This window comes from Sorex fumeus, unplaced genomic scaffold (genome assembly GCF_029834395.1).
Source record: "Sorex fumeus unplaced genomic scaffold, SorFum_2.1 ptg000044l, whole genome shotgun sequence".
In the NCBI taxonomy this organism is placed as follows: Eukaryota; Metazoa; Chordata; class Mammalia; order Eulipotyphla; family Soricidae; genus Sorex; species Sorex fumeus.
The window spans coordinates 66,197,272-66,214,800 of record NW_026606101.1 but is presented as its reverse complement, the minus strand read 5'-3'; the positions used below and the strand labels follow the sequence as shown (position 1 = coordinate 66,214,800).

Here is a 17,529-nt window from a genome sequence, read left to right as displayed (position 1 = left end):
CTTCTTGACATGTTCAGAAGGGGTGCAAAAGTCAAAGTAACCTTCCCCAATTTGTGACACCTGCGGTCACAAATTATAACTAAGTATTAGGCAGTCAGGTTCTTTAGATCTATATTCTTAGCGCTGTGACTAGGAATCTTTCTTTATCCTCCTCTCCCGTGGACAATTTTTATTATTTAAAAGTGAGCTCAGACACCATGTCCATCTTCCTAGAAACAGCCAGAAATCAGGCTTCACTGCCACCTTATGCCTTTGTTCATTGACATCTCTTTATAATCAGTGTCTCCAAATCCGTCTAGGATTTATTGAGCACTTTCTGAGTAATAATGTTCTTTGCAGATCAGAACAGAGCTCTATCAAACAATTATTGATATCCACCTTCTCTTATAAAGAGATGGAAAAGTAAGTAATGAAAAAAAAAAGTCGTTAATTTGTGGGCGGATGTGGGCTTCCAAGAAAAGCAAAAGGGCTGGAAGCCACCCCCAGTGCTACTCAGGTCGGGCCCAGCGCTGTGGTGTGTGGGCACAGCAGTGCTGCAGCTCAAACTGATTTCCTGTACATGCAAGGCAAGTGCTCTGATCACACACCCATCTCTCGTGTAAAGGTGAAAACTTAAAAATTAAAAACACTGGCCAGCTGCATGCAACGGAAGTGTGCTACCCACTGGACTATGGCTCCTACCCCAATCTGTAGGTTTTTGTGTATGGTAAATGTACTTTTCTCTACCCAAGTGTAGACTGTAGATTGACTGCAAATAGTTAGCCATGCACAGAAGTTATTAATATGTTATTTAAGATTGTCTGTCATGGAGAACATTTATTTATTATGGAGAAAAGCTTTTTTACTATGCTACCTGGAAATGAATAGATAGTAAATTAAATTCAGCCCGACTTTTTAATACTGATATGCCCATTGACATATTTTCTAAAACTAGAACAATTTTTTTCAAAACTTTATTCTTTTGTTTTTTGGGTCACACCTGGCGATGCACAGGGGTTATACGTGGTTCTGCACTCAGGAAACACCCCTGGCGGTGCTCAGGGGACCATACGGGATGCTGGAAATCGAACCCGGATTGGCTGTGTGCAAGGCAAACGCCCTACCTGCTATGCTATTGCTCCAGCCCCAACAGCCCCTGATGACATGTTTTTATTTTATTTTTGATATGTTTTAAACATACCTCTTTAAATATCACATTACCTATAGTACCCAGCCTTGAATATTGTAGTCCTTAAACAGAAGTTAAAATCATAGAAGTACCTTCTGGACTGCAAAGGGATCTCTCTGCTCATGGTCTAAGTATTTCTCCAAATTAAAGAAAGTGTCATAAAAGATGTGAGCCATTCTGCATCTCTTCAAATCTCGTAGAGTTATTTTGCCTACAAAATAAATGAAGAAATACGATAAATTTCCTCCAAGTTCTACTTTGGTAAGTTTTATTTTATTGTATTTTTTGGTCTGGGAGCCAACCCTGGTGGTGCTCAGGGCTCACTCCAGTGAGCCTCAGGGGACCACATGGGCTGCTGAGGATCAAACCCTTTGTACTACCTCTCCATTGTACCATCTCCCCGAACCTACATTTCATTGCATTAAGGTATAAAATTCACTTTTAAGTGACTTTTACTTTCTACAGTGTCATGCTGTCATTACCACTATGGAGTTCCTAATATTTTCATCACCTAAAGAGGAAACTAACCATCCTTCCTCATTTCCTCTCACACTGTCACCTCCCACCCTCTCCCCTCATCTCAGGCCCTGGTAATCTGCTTTTTCTCTCTACAAATCCCATTTTGGGGTTGGGTGAGGAGGGTGAGGTGGATGTTTTGGGTCGCACCTGGTGACATTCAGGGGCTCTTTCTGGCTCTGAGCTCAGGAGTGGCCCCCGGTGGTTCTTAGGGGTTGTGCCACAATTCCAAGTAGAGTGTGTAGTGTGCAAGGCGAGTGCCTTGATGCCTGTGCTGTCTCTCCACCCTCCAACGTCCTGTTTCTTCAACAGGATTCCCCACAGATTCCTGGGTCTGTACTATTAGCAAAGGAAACACCTGAACATTTCTGTTTTTTTGAAAATCTGTTTTTTTTTACAGAGGACTCTGAAAGTGTCCTTTTTTTCCCCCCTCTTTGGGTCACACCCCGCAATGCTCAGGGATTACTCATGGCTCTGCAATCAGGAATTACTCCTGGCGGTGCTTGGGGGACCATATGGGATGCTGGGGATTGAACCCAGGTCGGCCACATGCAAGGCAGCCCTACCCACTGTGCTATCGCTCTAGCCCCAGTGTCCATTTTTTTAGACAATCCAGGATCATCTTCTCCATTGTGTTACCTATGTGAACAGTGCAAATGCCCCTTTCTTTACTTAAAATCTCACCATCGCTGGCTGGCTTCACCAAATCAAGCATCTGGCACAGCAGATCATGGAACGGCAAGGGCTCAATGCCCATGGCTTCCATGCGCTCACACTGCTCCTCATAGAAGTACTCCAGCTCATACATGGACAGGACGCCATCTCCATCCACATCCATGCAGCGGAACCAGTATTCAACGCTAGAAGAGAAGGGCATTATCAACAAAATTCTTTTATCTCTTTTGAGAAGCAAGACAGTTTATATTGAAAGAAATTTAGAGAGATGTGGGCAGAGACAGACAGAGACAGGTTTGAGATGGACCCGTGTAAGTTTCTTTATTCGCTCAGTTACATACATGTCTATGTTAGACATGATTCCACAAAACCCAAACAAAATGGCAGATTTCTTCTTCCCTCTGTTTTCCCTTCCTTAGAAAAAACTACTTTCATCTTCTGACTACTGATTTTTTATCTTTTTTGGGAGGGCCCAGATTGGACGACACCAACCAGTGCTCAGGGCTACTCCTGGCTCTGTGCTCAGAGGCATCAAACTGATTTGGACACATTCAAGGCAGATATCCGACCTGCTGTACTATTGCTCTGGCCCTGGTATTTATCTTTTTATTTTCAGATCAGATGCTATAACAGACGTCCTGGTGCCTGTTCACCCAGTTACTTCCAGTTCTCTCCAACCCCCTTGGTTTCTTTCCTTCTCTGTCCTCCTCTCTAAACACTGGGGTCAAGGGTGATCTAGGCGTCCCCCTTTACTACACTGCATTTCCTCAGTATCCTATATCCCACAGGTAAGTGAGATCAGCCTGTTTGTCTTTCTTTTTCTGACTTACTCCACTCAACATGATTATCTTCCAGTTCCAACCAGGTTGCAGTAAATTGCATGATCTCATCATTCCTTGCAGTTGCATAGTAGTCCATTGTGTGTGTGTTTATATGTATACATATATATATATACATATGTATACATATACATACTGTCATTGTCTTCCTGTTGTTCATCGATTTGCTCGAGCGGGCCCAGTAACATTGTGAGACTTGTTACTGTGTTTGGCATATCGAATACATCATGGGTAGCTTGCCAGGCTTTGCCGTGCAGGTGAGATACTCTCGGTAGCTTGCCGGGCTCTCCCAGAGGGGCGGAGGAATCGAACTCGGGTCGGCCATGTTGGCTACGTGCAAGGCAAATGCCCTACCTGCTGTGCTATCGTCCAGCCCATATATACTACATCTTCATAACTCAAATTCTTATTCATTGCACATATTTTCCATTTCTTCATGATTAAATCTTTTTTTTTTCTTTTTAGATCATACCTGGCAATGCTCAGGGGTTATTCCTGGCTGTGCACTCAGAAATTACCACTGGCAGTGCTCAGGGACCATATGGGATGCCAGGATTAACCCAGGTCGAATGCTGTGCAAGGCAAACGTTCTCCCACTGTACTGTTGCTCTGGCCCCTAAATCTTAAATGGGCCTATTCACGAAGCCTATACGTTTGTCATTTTCCTAGGCTATCCAATTTGTAGCAGATAAATGTTCATAGTGATTTCATATGATCCTTGGTATTTCTGTGATGTAAGCATAATATTCCCTCTTTTCCCTGAAGTTTCATCTGAGTTGCTTCCCCCCATATTCCAGTCAGAGTGCCATGGACCACATATGTAAAAGGCTGAAAATCACTAGCTAATGGCTCATCAATTTTGTTTATATATGAAAAACCAGTTTGTTTCACTGATCTTTTACCCTAGCTTATATTTTCATTTATTTCTGCTCTAATTTTTATCATTTCTAAAAACTTCAGATTTAATTTCTTGCCTCATTCTTAGAGAGAAAGTTTGGGCTGGAGCAACAGCACAGCAGGTAGGCTGTTTGCCTTGCATGCGGCTGACCTGGGTTCGATTCCTCTGTCCCTGAGAGCCTGGCAAGCTACTGAGAGTATCTCGCCCACACGGCAGAGCCTGGCAAGCTTCCTGTGGTGTCTTCGATATGCCAAAAACAGTGATAACAAGTCTCACAATGGAGACATTATTGGTGCCTGCCTGAGCAAATCGATGAACAACGAGAGGACAGTGCTACAGTGTAGCTGTAAAGTTTAGCTTATTTGGTATGTATACATTTTTAATACAGCTATTTGTTGATGTAACTGTCCCTCTTAAAACAGCCTTTGCTTCATCTACAAGCTTTTATATGGGGGAGTAGATGAGCACAGCCAGCAGTGTTCGGGATTGAGTCCTGACTCTGCATCAGAATCAGTCCTGGCAGTGCTCTGGAGGCCATACGCGGTGTCTGGGCTCACACCTGGGTCAGCTGTATGTAAGGCAAATAACTGTACTGGACTCTTTCCGGTCCTGCTTTACGTTTTTTCTTCAAGCTTTGGCATACTGTGATTTTTGTCTTCTGTCATAAGAAACTACAAACTTTCCCTATTAAAATTTTAAAAATTATATTTTTATTGAGGTATTGTGATTTAAGTAGTATTTATGTCTCAGGAATACAGTCCCACTGCACCACACTCACCATCCAAGTGCTTGTATCCCTCCTCCATGGTTCCCGCATCTGCTGCTCCTCCCACTTTTCCTCCCCGCAGTGGCTGGTCCACTTCTTCTGACAGAATCTTGGGCTTTGTTTTCATTGGTCAGTTCCTTTTTTTAAAAAATTTTTGGGGGGGGGTCACACCTAGCGATGCTCAGGGGTTACTCCTGGCTCTGCACTCAGAAAATCACTCCTGGCGGTGCTCGGGGGACCATATGGGATGCTGGGAATTGAACCCTGGTTGGCCACGTGCAAGGCAAATGCCCTACCCGCTGTGCTATCACTCCAGCCCCGGCCAGTTCCATATTTGCTCTTCTAACTTACTTTGTTTAGCACAAAACATCATCAGTTTCATCTTTCCTATACAGCAAAAGGTAAGGTTTCATCTATTTTTAATGGCTGAGAGGTATTCTGTTATCTATCTATCTATCTATCTATCTATCCATCCTCAATTTTTTTTACATTCTTTTTTCCCTCTTAATTTTGGGCCACATCTGGCAGTGCTTAGGGCTTTCTCCCAGCTCTGTACTCAGGGATCACTCCTCGTGCTCGGGACCCTTTGGGATGCTGGGGATTAAACCTGGACTAGGTTGGCTGTGTGTAGGGCAAACACTGTCTCCGTTGTACTATCTCTGATCCTACCACATCATGTTTATCCACTTATCTTTAGGCAGGAGTTATTTCCATATCTTGTCTGTCGTTAACAATGCTTCCATGACTATGGACGTGCATATCTTTTCTGCTTAATATTTTTGTGTTCTTGGGAATAGATGTCAAGGAGTGAATTACTAAATCATATGCAAGTCTTATTTTTAATTTTTTTGAGAATTTTTTGGTATCAGTCTCACTATAGTGAATTAATTTCTTTTTTTTCCATACCCTTGTCAGCATTTTCTTCTGGCATTTTTTTTTTTTGATACAGGCCATTTTCACTGGGGTTTGGTAACCTCATTGTTACTTTAATTTGCATTTTCTTCACAATTAGTGATGTTGAACATTTTTTCATATGTCTGTTGGCCGTCTTTTTTGAGAAAAGAGCCTTTTCAGCTGTTTTTCCCATTTTTGATTAAAATATTTATTTGTTTTTTGAGCCATGCCCAGCTGTGCTTAAAACTTACTCTGGGCTCTCAACTCAGGGATCACTCCAGAGACTATATGGGGTGCCAGGGATTGAATCCGGTCAGCTGTATGCAAAGCAAGCACCCTAACTCACTTAGTACTATCACTCTAGCACCTGAAGTTATTTGTTGAGTTCTTTATATATTCCGGATAACAGCCTGTCAGCTTATTCTCTCCTATTCAGTAGCATATATTTTAAGTTAAGCAGTGTAGAAGGTCTTTTCCCTGTCCTGTCCCTGTCCTCCTGTTGTTCATCGATTTGCTTGAGCAGGCCCAGTAACGTCTCCAGTGTGAGACTTGTTACTGTGTTTGGCATATCAAATATGTCAAGGGGAGCTTGCCAGGCTTTGCCGTGCAGGTGAGATACTCTCGGTAGCTTCCTGGGCTCTCTGAGAAGGGCAGAGGAATCGAACCCGGGTTGCCCGGGTCACCCGGATCAACTGCATGCAAGGCAATGCCCTACCCGCTGTGCTATCGCTCCAGTCAGTAGAAGTCTTTTAGTTTTATTTAATCTTACTTATTTTTTTGTTTAGCTTTCTGGCTTTTGTGGGGAGGGGTGGAACCATGTAGGACAGACCACTTGCATACAGAGCATGAGCTCTGCTCTCTATCCCCTGCCTCTGCCAATGGAGCTCAATCACTGAAAACATCTTTGAGGTCAATGTCATGGAGAGTTTTGCCTATGTTTTCCTGATGTATTTTATGAATTATGATCTAATTAAAGCCATAGTGGCTTTTATTTGTTTCAGATTTTGGGTCATACCCTGTGGTGTTGTTCAGGGCTTACTCCAAGGATCACTCGGGGGACCAGATGATATGCTGGGGACTGAACCTGGGTCGACTATGTGCAAGGAAAGTGCCCAGCTTGCAGTACTATCACTGCAACCTTGCCTTGGGAATTTTGATAGTAATGCCTTTAATCTGTACAGTACTTTCGGTGGGATGATCATATTAACAATGTTAATTCTTCCATGAACAAGTAATATGTTTCCATTTCTTTGTATCTCCTGTTTCTTTTAATAGCAACTTGTAAGATTTTTTTACATCATAAATATTACAAAATGATTTTATTTAAAAATCTGGAAAATTCTCTAATCTGCTCATAGCTATTTTGGTTTATTTGGAATTTCATATAAATGTGAAAATTGCACAAATAAGCAGTTTACTGAAGAGAATGTTATTCATCGACTACCAGTTATTCCCAGAGAAAGAGCATTTCTTCATAGCTCTGTTGGTCATGGATGAATTGCTATTAATAATCTAGTCTGTAAATACCATCATGGATACTCCCACGGGGACAAGACTAGTTGCTAATAATTTCTTATTTCTTGTAAATAAGCTTAATGACCCATAATGAAGATGGTAGTTCAACCTTCTGGAGATGTTTGAAGCTTTTTTTTTTTTTTTTGCTTTTTGGGTCACACCCAGTGATGCTTAAGGGTTATTTCTGGCTCTGCACTCAGGAATTACTCCTGGCGGTGCTTGAGGGACCATATGGGATGCCAGGGATCGAACCCGGGTGGGCCGTGTGCAAGGCAAACGTCCTACCCACTGTGATATTGCTCCAGCCCCGTTTCAAGCATTTAAACTTAAAGAAAGCCTAGGGTGGATAATTTCCACGACAGTCACACGATAGTAGCTACGCTGTGCCCTGCCTGTCTTTCTTGACTTTTCTTCTGAAACTCAGCAAATAACTTGTAGTGAGAGGTTTCCAACAGAGTCTGTGCGTCCACATAACTTTTTTGACACAGTAATTCCTGTATTTCAGATCCTCAGATCCTGAATTCAGTAATTCAGATCCTCCATATTCCAGTAGGCAGGGGTCACACCCACCAACTGGCCCCTTGGTGCCGTGTAATCCCATCAGCGGCCAAGACCCAGAGACTATAAAACCCAGTTCCCGGTTGATAATAATGAGACACCTTATTATCTCATTCTTACTTTGAACAATCTGGCAGGCTACCGAATGTAACCTGCCCATACGGCAGAGTCTGGCAAACTCCCCATGGCGTACCCAATATGCCAAATACCAATAACAGTGATGGGTCTCATTCTCCTAACCCTGAAAGAGCCTTGAATATGGCACTTAAAAAAAAAAATCTCAGGGCTAGGACGAAGGAGACGTTACTGGGGCCTGCTCGAGGCAATCGACGAATAACAGGATGGTCGTGATCGTGATCGTGATTCCTGTACTTTTTTAAAAAATTTTAAGCTTTTTTTTATCGAATCACTGTGAGAGACCTTTACAAAGCTGAAACAAAGACTTCTATGGCAGGCGCTTTTCTTCTCCCCCCGCCCCCAGCCTTTTGGGTATTGTGTATTGTTTGCAATACAGATACTCAAAAGTTATCATGTATATCCTTCTACCTACTTTTAACACTCAGTTCTTGTCCAGCATGATCATTTCCAGCTATTGTCACACTAGTCCCTTAGTTCCTTCTCTCTCTTACCTACCCTCTGCCCCCACACACACTTGTGGTTGGTTCCAGTGACTGACCAATCCTCCTAGCCCCATTATCCCCTGGCTGTAATAATTCCTGTATTTTTAAAATATAGTAAAATAGTAAAATACTTTTACTAGAGGGCTGGAGCCATAGCACAGCAGTAAGGCGTTTGCCTTGCACGCAGCCAGCCCGGCCAAGCCTGGTTGGATTCCTCTGCCCCTCTCGGAGAGCCCGGCAAGCTACCAAGAGTATCTCGCCGTCATAGCAAAGCCTGGCAAGTCACCCATGACGTATTCGATATGCCAGACACAGTAACAACAAGTCTCACAATGGAGACGTTACTGGGCCCGCTCAAGCAAATCGATGAACAACGAGAGGACAGTGCAGTGTGACCATATGTACTATATTTTTCTATAAAAAAATTTTGATTATGGTATTACAGTTTACAATAGTGTTAATATTAGCGTTTTATGCTAACACTGCATGATACCCCCCCACATAGGGTCAGTATGCCTTCACCCCTGTCCTATGCTCATTTGTACTGGCAATCTCAGGCTGTGTCTGTACTCTGGCTTTATTTCTTTAGGAGATCATGTGGCGTTTGTCTGTCTCCTTTTGACTCCACTTCGTCACACATCTTCCAGTTCCATCCAATTTGATGCAAAATGCAAGATTTCCTTTTTTTTTTTTTATTAGTGAAACACCATGAGGTACAGTTGTAGATTTACAATTTTTTGTGCTTGGGTTTGATTATACAATGATCAGATACCCATCCCTCCACCAGTGCCCATTTTCCACCACCATGGATAATATCCCCCCCACCCCCATCCCTCTATCCCCCCCTGCCTCTGTGGCAGGGCAATCCCCTGTGTTCTGATTTCCTCTTTTCCTATGCTGAGTAGTATTCCTTTTGGTATATGTACCAGTCATCTGTTGTTGAGCATTCTTTCCAGATCTTGGCTATTGTCAATAATATACAAATGAACTCAGGTGTCATTATCTTCAAATTAATGTTCTGATGTTCCTGGGCAAGACTAGCTCCTTGCCCGATGCTTGCTGTAAACGCCAGCCCTGAGTCTCTTATCTGGTAGAGTTCTTGACTTGCTCAGGTTTTGTGCAAGGTTGGAGTACTGATTTTTGACTTACCTCTCCCTTTTCCTAGAGCAGTGTTCTAGCAGTCACTTCATGGCCTTTCTCCTTTTCGTAGAATCTTGTTCTTTAGCTTTTAAGTTGACTATTGCTCCTTAGTCCACAGAGGAAGATCTCCTGGAGATGGTGACTGGATTCTTTGGGTTTCTGAGCAGGGTTGCATAAAGGATTTTGTACTTAGTTCTGTTTTTCATGTGTTATTTGCTGTCTTTTTTCCTGGTTTTTGGGCCACCACTGGTGGTCGTTGGGGGGCTACGTGGCATGCTTGGATTTGAACCCAGGTGGTGTGTCCAAGGCAAGCAGCCTATCCACTGTACAACTGTCTTCTCATGTCGTGACAGCACTCTTAAACTGATGGCTTTTATGTCATCTTGGCCCCATCTCTCGCTTTCTTCTTTGAGTTGTTCAGGAACATGCCATTAAATTTCCACTTATTTGTGAGTTTCTTCCTGTTAATGTTTAATCTCACACCACTGTGTTAAAAGACATGTGCCATGATTCTGTGAAATTTGTTAAGACTTGTTTGTGGCTAACATGATCCATCCTGGAGGACTCAGAATGCTTGGAAAGAATGTGTCTTCTGGTGCCTCGGGAGGGAATTTTCTGTTTACATCTGTTAGCTTCATTTGATCGACAATATTGTTTCAGCCTGCTAACTCCTTATTGATTTTCCATATTGAGTTAGTGATCTACTGTTGAAACTAAAGTCTTGATCACTGTTGTACTGCTATCTCCATCAATTCTGTTAGTATGTGCTTTATGTATTTGAGTACTCCTATACTAGGGGCATATATATTCACAAATGTATATTCTCCTCATGAGCATATCTCTTTTACTGTATGTGAACAGATCCCTGGCTATTATTTTGTTTTTTCTCTAGTCATTTTAATTATTATTTATTTTTATCTATTTAGCTTTTTGCTTTTTGGGTCACACCTGGTGATGCTCAGGGCCTACTCCTGGCTCTGCACTCAGGAATCACTCCTTGTGGTGCTCGGGGGACCATATGGGATGAACCCGGATCAGCCACTGCAAGGCAAATGCCCTGCCTGCTGTACTACTGCTCTGGCCCCAAGGAAAGCACCTTAAACCCTGCACTATCTCTCCAGCACTATTTTTATTTTTATTAGTGAGACACCATGAGGTACAGTTGTAGACTTACAAATTTTTGTGCTTCGGTTTCAATTATACAATGATCGAACACCCATCCCTCCACCAGTGCCCATTTCCCACCACCACGGATCCCAGTATCCCTTCCACCCCCCATCCTCCCCTCCCACCCTGCCTCTGTGGCAGGGCATTCCCCTCTGTTTTCTCTCTCCTACTGGGTGTTGTGGTTTGCAAAAGAGGCAATGGGTGGCAATCATGTTTGGTCTATAGTCTACTTTTAGCATGATTCTCCCATCTTGGGAGGATCCTCCCAACACCTTTTATTTGGTGCTCCCTTCTCTGTCTGAGCTCCCTTTTCCCCCAGCGTGTGTGGCTGGCCTCCAAGCCATGGAGTAAAATTCCTGGTACTAATCTCAGCCATTCTTGGGTGTTAGTCTCCTATTTTGTTACTTTATGTTCCCCCAGATGAATGCAATCTTTCTGTCTAACTCTCTCTTTCTGAGTCATTTCGCTTAACATGATACTTTCCATGTAGTACCACTTGTATGTAAATTTCATGACTTCTTTTCTAACAGCTACATAGTACTCCCCCCTCTCAGAGAGCCTGGCAAGCTACCGAGAGTATCTTGCCCACACGGCAGAGCCTGGCAAGCTCCCCGTGATGTATTCAATATGCCAAACACAGTAACAAGAAGTCTCACGATGGAGACGTTACTGGGCCCGCTCGAGCAAATCGATGAACAACGGGAGGACCGTGACCGTGACCGACCGTGACATAGTACTCCATTGTGTAAATATACCAAAGTTTCTTTAACCAATCATCTGTTCTCGGGCACTCAGGCCAGCACTATTTTTAGTATCGTTTAATTTTTTTTAATTAAAGAGTTGTGATTTACAGATATTGATAGATGAATTTTAGGCATTCAATGCTCCAACCCCAATCCCACCACCAGTGTCAACTTCTTTCCCCAAGAGCTACTGTAAGGGCATCTATGTAACACTTTCCAGAGATTGCCTAATTTACAGTTCTGCCAGCAAAATACCAGATTTTTTCCTCTACACCCTTGCAAACTCCTCATACTGTTTCCACTCTTTTTTTGATCATAGGCCAGTTCTATCTGGTATGGTTATATCTCGTTGATTTTCTCATTTGCATGTCCCTAGAAAGTGAAGTTGCGCATTTTATTCAAGTGCCACTTGGCCATCTTTGTTTTAGAATATCTCTTCAAATCTTCTGCCCATGTTTTGATTGGGTTGCTCTGTTTCATTGTTGTTGTTGGCGGTGGTCATTTGGATGAGTTCTTTCTATATTTTGAACATCAACCCATTGTCTAATATATGATGTAACTTCTATTTAGTAGATTGCTAAAACAATTTTTTTTTCTTTTTTGGGTCACACCCAGCGATGCTCAGGAGTTTTTCCTGGCTCTGCACTCAGGAATCACTCCTGGCGTTGCTCAGGGAACCATATGGGATGCCGAGAATCAAACACAGGTAGACCGTGTGCAAGGCAAACGCCCTACCCACTGTACTATCACTCCGGCCCCTAAAACAATTTTTTTCTTTTTTTTGCTTTTTGGGTCACACCAGACGATGCACGGGGGTTACTCCTGGCTCTGTACTCAGGAATTACTCCTGGTGGTGCTCAGGGGACCATATGAGATGCTGGGAATTGAACCCGGGTTGGCCAATGTACAAGGCAAATGCCCTACCTGCTGTGCTATTGCTCCAGCCCCCCCAAAACAGTTTTTATAGGTAAGGGATGGGCCTGTAGTATTGGCCTAAAATAAAGGTGAGTGTGAAGGTCTGTGGGGCTAACAGTGCTGTCACCAGGGGGTGCGATGCTCCTAAGGACCACTGGAGTTTGGGCCTTTCGGGACACTGGGCTGATCCTGGAAGATGGTTTGCAGTAGCGGGCCTGGCCTCTGGAGTCCTGGGGCTGGTCTGGCTCTGGGGAGAGCGGGTGGCTGTCTCCTCCACGGCAGACTTGGGTCACTTCAGTTTCCTGCCTCCAAGGGAAGGCTTTGTTCTCCTTTTTTGGCTTTCTGAGCTTCAGTGATGAGGTGATACGGATAACGTGTCATTTTGTTTGCTACCTACTCTCCTCAGTGTATTTGTTCTGATTTTTGTCCTCCTCCTGGGTGTTTTAACCTCTCCTCTGGAACCCTCAACTCTTGAGAAGATAATTTTGAGCACAGATTGTTGTTCAAATCAGTGTTTCTCACGGGGACAAGCAGTGGAAATTTCTTGTCTGTCATCTTGATGACATTGCTCTCTTGTGGCTAAATTTTAAAATGACAAATACGGTTTACATCACATTTCACTTTTTGGTTTTGCTGACTATTTCGACTAATTTTCCAATTTTCCAATATTCTAATTTCTATTGCTTCATCTTGTTTGGGTTGTTGATACTGCTGTTCTTTCTGGGAGGTGCCCTTAATGCTGTATCTTATTTCTGTTACCAAAGTTTTACTTTGTCAGAGTTCTTTTTTGGTTTTCTGAATGCTCCTTTTATAAAGTACAGTTCTCTGAAAATTTTCTTTTATCTTTCTGAGAATAATAAGTGTCTTTGTTGCTGTCAGTTTTCTTCTCCCTGAAATCGTCTCGTTACTCTACCCCATGCCTCATCTATTTTATCGTTTTCCTTTATTAAGAAGGTTTTTCTACATATTTAGTAGAAAATACTAATTAGTTAATACTAATTAACTTTGTTCTCTGCTCATATTTAAAGTATTGGTTTCTAAAAAGGAAATTCAAAGTTCTGCCCTTTGCTGATACTGGACTTGACTTTAAAATAACCTGGTGTAGGTATTTTTTTCTTACAGAACTGGAAAGATATCCCTGAAAAAAATCTTAACATTCATCTTTGACAGGTTTCCTTCCAGATTTCCATCAGCTGAGTCAGGGATGAACACCGGGCACCTCAGTATTCAGTATACATCTATTTGTTTATTCTACTTAGGAATGCTAAGATCCATGTGAACCTTCAGTCAGAAAGACAAACTATAAGAAAATGAATTATAAGAAAATGAATTTATCAAATGCGTAAAGTTCTTCTGGAAAATCCTCTTCCAGCTTTGCCTAGGATGTAGCTTGGTGGAGTGCGCTTGCCCTTCATGAGTCAGGTCCTGCTTTTGATTCCCCGCGCCGCAAAACAACAACCATCACCAAGAAAACCACACTGGTTTGATGCTTAATGTTACCATGAAAGGATATTCTTTAAGAAATACTTACTCAGGGGCTGGAGTGATAGCACAGCGGGGAGGGTGTTTGCCTTGCATGTGGCCAATCTGGGTTCGATTCCCAGCATCCCATACGGTCCCCCCAGCACCGCCAGGAGTAATTCCTGAGTGCAGAGCCAGGAGTAAACCCTGTGTATCACCAGGGATGACCCAAAAAAGCAATAATAATAAAAAAAAAAGTATTCATTCAGTCCAATGCATGTAAAGTAACAGACTTTGGCCATGCAGGGCATTAGCCATATCGTACCTAGAGAATTCTAAAAGGGACAGAACACTGCCTCATATTGAAACTTTTTGGGGGGCCACTCTTGGTGGTGCTTGGATGACCGTATCGGGTGCTTGGGCTCAGACCAGGCCAAGCTGCTGTAGTAAGAGCCTGAATTCCTGTCTATTTCTCCAGTCCTTACAACATTTCTTATTATGAAAAAAGCAAAGAAACAAAAATCACCATGTTAGAGATAAATCTCATAAGTAAGGGCCACAAAAGAAACAGATGGCTGTTATACTGTGGTGTTATTTTTTTGTGTGGTAATGGACTGGAGAGATAGCACAGAGGGTAGGGCGTTTGCCTTACATGCAGCTGACCCAGGTTCAATTCCTCCACCCCTCTCAGAGAGCCTGACAAGCTACTGGGAGTATCTCGCCCTCAGGGCAAATCCTGGCAAGCTACCTGTGACATATTTGATATGCCAAAAACAGTAACAAGAAGTCTCACAATGGAGACGTTACTGGGCCCGTTTGAGCAAACTGATGAACAATGGGAGGACAGTGACAGTGACAATGGAGCGATAGTACAGTGGGTAGGGAGTTTGCCTTGCATGTGGCAGACCCGGGTTGTATTCCTCCGCCCCTCTCGGAGAGCCCAGCAAGCTACTGAGAGTATTGTGCCCACATAGCAGAGCCTGGCAAGCTGCCCGTGGCATATTCAATATGCCAAAAACAGTAACAACTAGTCTCACAATGGAGATGTTACTGGTGCCTGCTTGAGGAAATCGATGAACAACGGGACGACAGTGCTACAGTGCTAATGTTTTGAGTGTAACAAAAAAGGGGCAGCTGCCTATCCTTCACTAGGCCTCTACATCTCTGGGCATCCTGATATTTCTGCACTGAAATTCCTATCACTTAATACAAATTAGGACAATAATCAGTTTCCATTTGACAAGTATAGTACACAAGTTAAAGGCAAATACTTTACTGAAATACAAACTAAAATACTTTAGGCTTAATTTTCAGTTAAGAACAGGATGAAAATCTATATAATCAACGAAGTTAGATGATATACATCATTTACTTTTAAACGCCCATAAGAGAAAAAAAGCTAGAATTCAAAGGAAGACAGTTTTACTGCCTCAGTATTTCCAAAGTCACATGATAGCTGCCTTTAAATATTTGAAAGAGCATCATGTGGTGGATTAACCAAACGTAATTCTTTTAAATACAAAGAGCATAATAAGGATCAGTGTACCAACAGAGCCAGAGAGACAGTATAGTAGATAAGGCACTTAATAATCTAGAGTTGATTCCCCATATACATATGGTACCCTGTATACAGCTGAGTATGGCCCATCCCTTCCCTAAATAAGTCCTGAGCACAGCTGGGTATGGCCCACACCCTCCCAAAATGTACAAAAATATGTTTTAGGCTTGGCTTGGAGCTAGAAAAATGAAATAAGGTATCTCAGTAGATAGCTGCCTGTGAAAGTTTGGAAGCAAGGAGCTGGCAGCTGGTTAAATACATATGGGGTATTTTCTGTTATTTACATATTTATTATATATAAGGAAAATTTTACTATTGAGAAATAATACTCTAGTTTATCCTATGCATAAGGTAAGGTAAAGGCCCTCCCGTTGATCGTCGATTTGCTCGAGCGGGCCCAGTAACGTCTCCATTGGAGACTTTGTTGTTACTGTGTCTGGCATATCCAATACTCTCGGTAGCTTGCCGGGCTCTCCGAGAGGGGCGGAGGAATCAAACTCGGGTCGGCCATGTTGGCCGCTTGTAAGGCGAACGCCCTACCCGCTGTGCTATCGCTCCGGCCATCCTATGCATATTTTCCTTTTTTTGTTATGAAAAATATCACTTTCTTAGAGTTTAAAAATATTAACTATTAGCTGCAGGAAAATTAGGAAAACACCAGGGCCTCCTATATGCAAAGTCTGTCTAGTGAGCTACATTTCTCCAGCTCTTTTTCAAGCAATTTTGCCTATTTTAATTTCTTGTTATTTAGAGCTCTGTTATTCTGTTTGTAAAGATGTCTTCCTGTTATACTGATTCCTTTTTTGGGGGAGGTGGGGGTACACACCTGGCGATGCTCAGGGTTTACTCCTGGCTCTGCACTCAGGGATCACTCTTGGTGGTGTTTGGGGGACCATATGGGATGCTGAGATCTGGGTTGGCCACGTTCAAGACAAATGCCCAACCCACTTGTGTTCAGCCCCTGTACTAAAAGATCAAATTCACAGCATTCATTTCCTACATTCCATAAAAATGCTGACTAGTCCTTACTCGTTAGGGCCAATTCACAGGTCACTTCACCTTTGTTTTTAGGTTTTTCGGTTAACAGTGCTTTTGGCGGGGGATGGGGATGAGTCACATTCAGCTGTGCTCAGGGCTTACTCCTGGTTCTGTACTCAGGAATCACTCCTGGCGGTGCTTGGAGGACCAAAGGCAGTACCTCATCCAGTACCTTACCCGTTTACCCTGATCTTAACAGTGCTTCCTTTGATATGCCTTGTTTCTAGATTTAGTGTCTTTTTGTCTTTTTGCTTTGAGAGGAGAGACTAAGTCCTGAAAGCCCTTGGTCAAGGTGACTTTCACAAGGAAAGCACTGTGATTTCTACAAACCTATCAATTTATTTAACATTTTGGCCAAGGAAGCTTAGATTTCATACCTGGTAGGGTTCCTTTTGTCTTCTTCAGAGATCAGAAACCATACAAAATCTGCATAGCTCATTCTTCCCTCTTTCTGTACAGTTTTTCCCCTAAAACAGAATAAAATACTTGGTTATAAAATTTCTCATATAATTATTCAGATAAGTTTGACAGACTCAGAAATAAAGTACCATTTCTTCAGAAATGAAGTTAAAATGCTGAAAACCTAAGTAAGGATAAGCCCTTTTACGACCTATTTTGTTTTCAAAGGCCTCTATTATGAAATTAGAAGGCATTTTCAGATTTGAAGAAAGAAATCATCTATAGTTTGAACAAAAATAGTCACTGAGATAAAATGCTGTTTCCTGTATTTAGATATGAGTAATAGCCATATTTAAATAATTACTATCACAAATGAAGCAATGACTGTATGTCTTGTTTTGTCAGGTATTACCTGATCTGAGTGCTGTAAAATTATAGTTTGCTAAAATGAGATTATTTCAGTATTACTTATAATTTTGATTCCTCCGCCCCTCTCGGAGAGCCCGGCAAGCTACCGAGAGTATCTAGCCCACCCGGCAGAGCCTGGCAAGCTACCCTTGACGTATTCGATATGCCAGACACAGTAACAACAAAGTCTCCAATGGAGACGTTACTGGGTCCGCTCGAGCAAATCGATGAACAACGGGAGGACAGTGACT

The 17,529-nt window shown here is 42.6% G+C and overlaps 1 protein-coding gene across 2 annotated transcripts in view; it reads right to left on the bottom strand.

Annotated features, from left to right (window-relative positions):
* The window catches only part of PPP2R3A (protein phosphatase 2 regulatory subunit B''alpha), a 173,590-nt gene that overhangs the window by 17,955 nt on the left and 138,106 nt on the right, over nucleotides 1-17,529 (bottom strand). For both annotated transcript variants that reach the window (XM_056121611.1, XM_056121612.1), the window contains exons 11-13: nucleotides 16,849-16,938; nucleotides 2,369-2,544; nucleotides 1,261-1,379 (exon numbers count right to left, since the gene is read on the bottom strand). In XM_056121611.1, coding sequence (XP_055977586.1) covers nucleotides 1,261-1,379; nucleotides 2,369-2,544; nucleotides 16,849-16,938 — 385 coding nt within the window. The remainder of the gene's footprint in view (nucleotides 1-1,260; nucleotides 1,380-2,368; nucleotides 2,545-16,848; nucleotides 16,939-17,529) is intronic.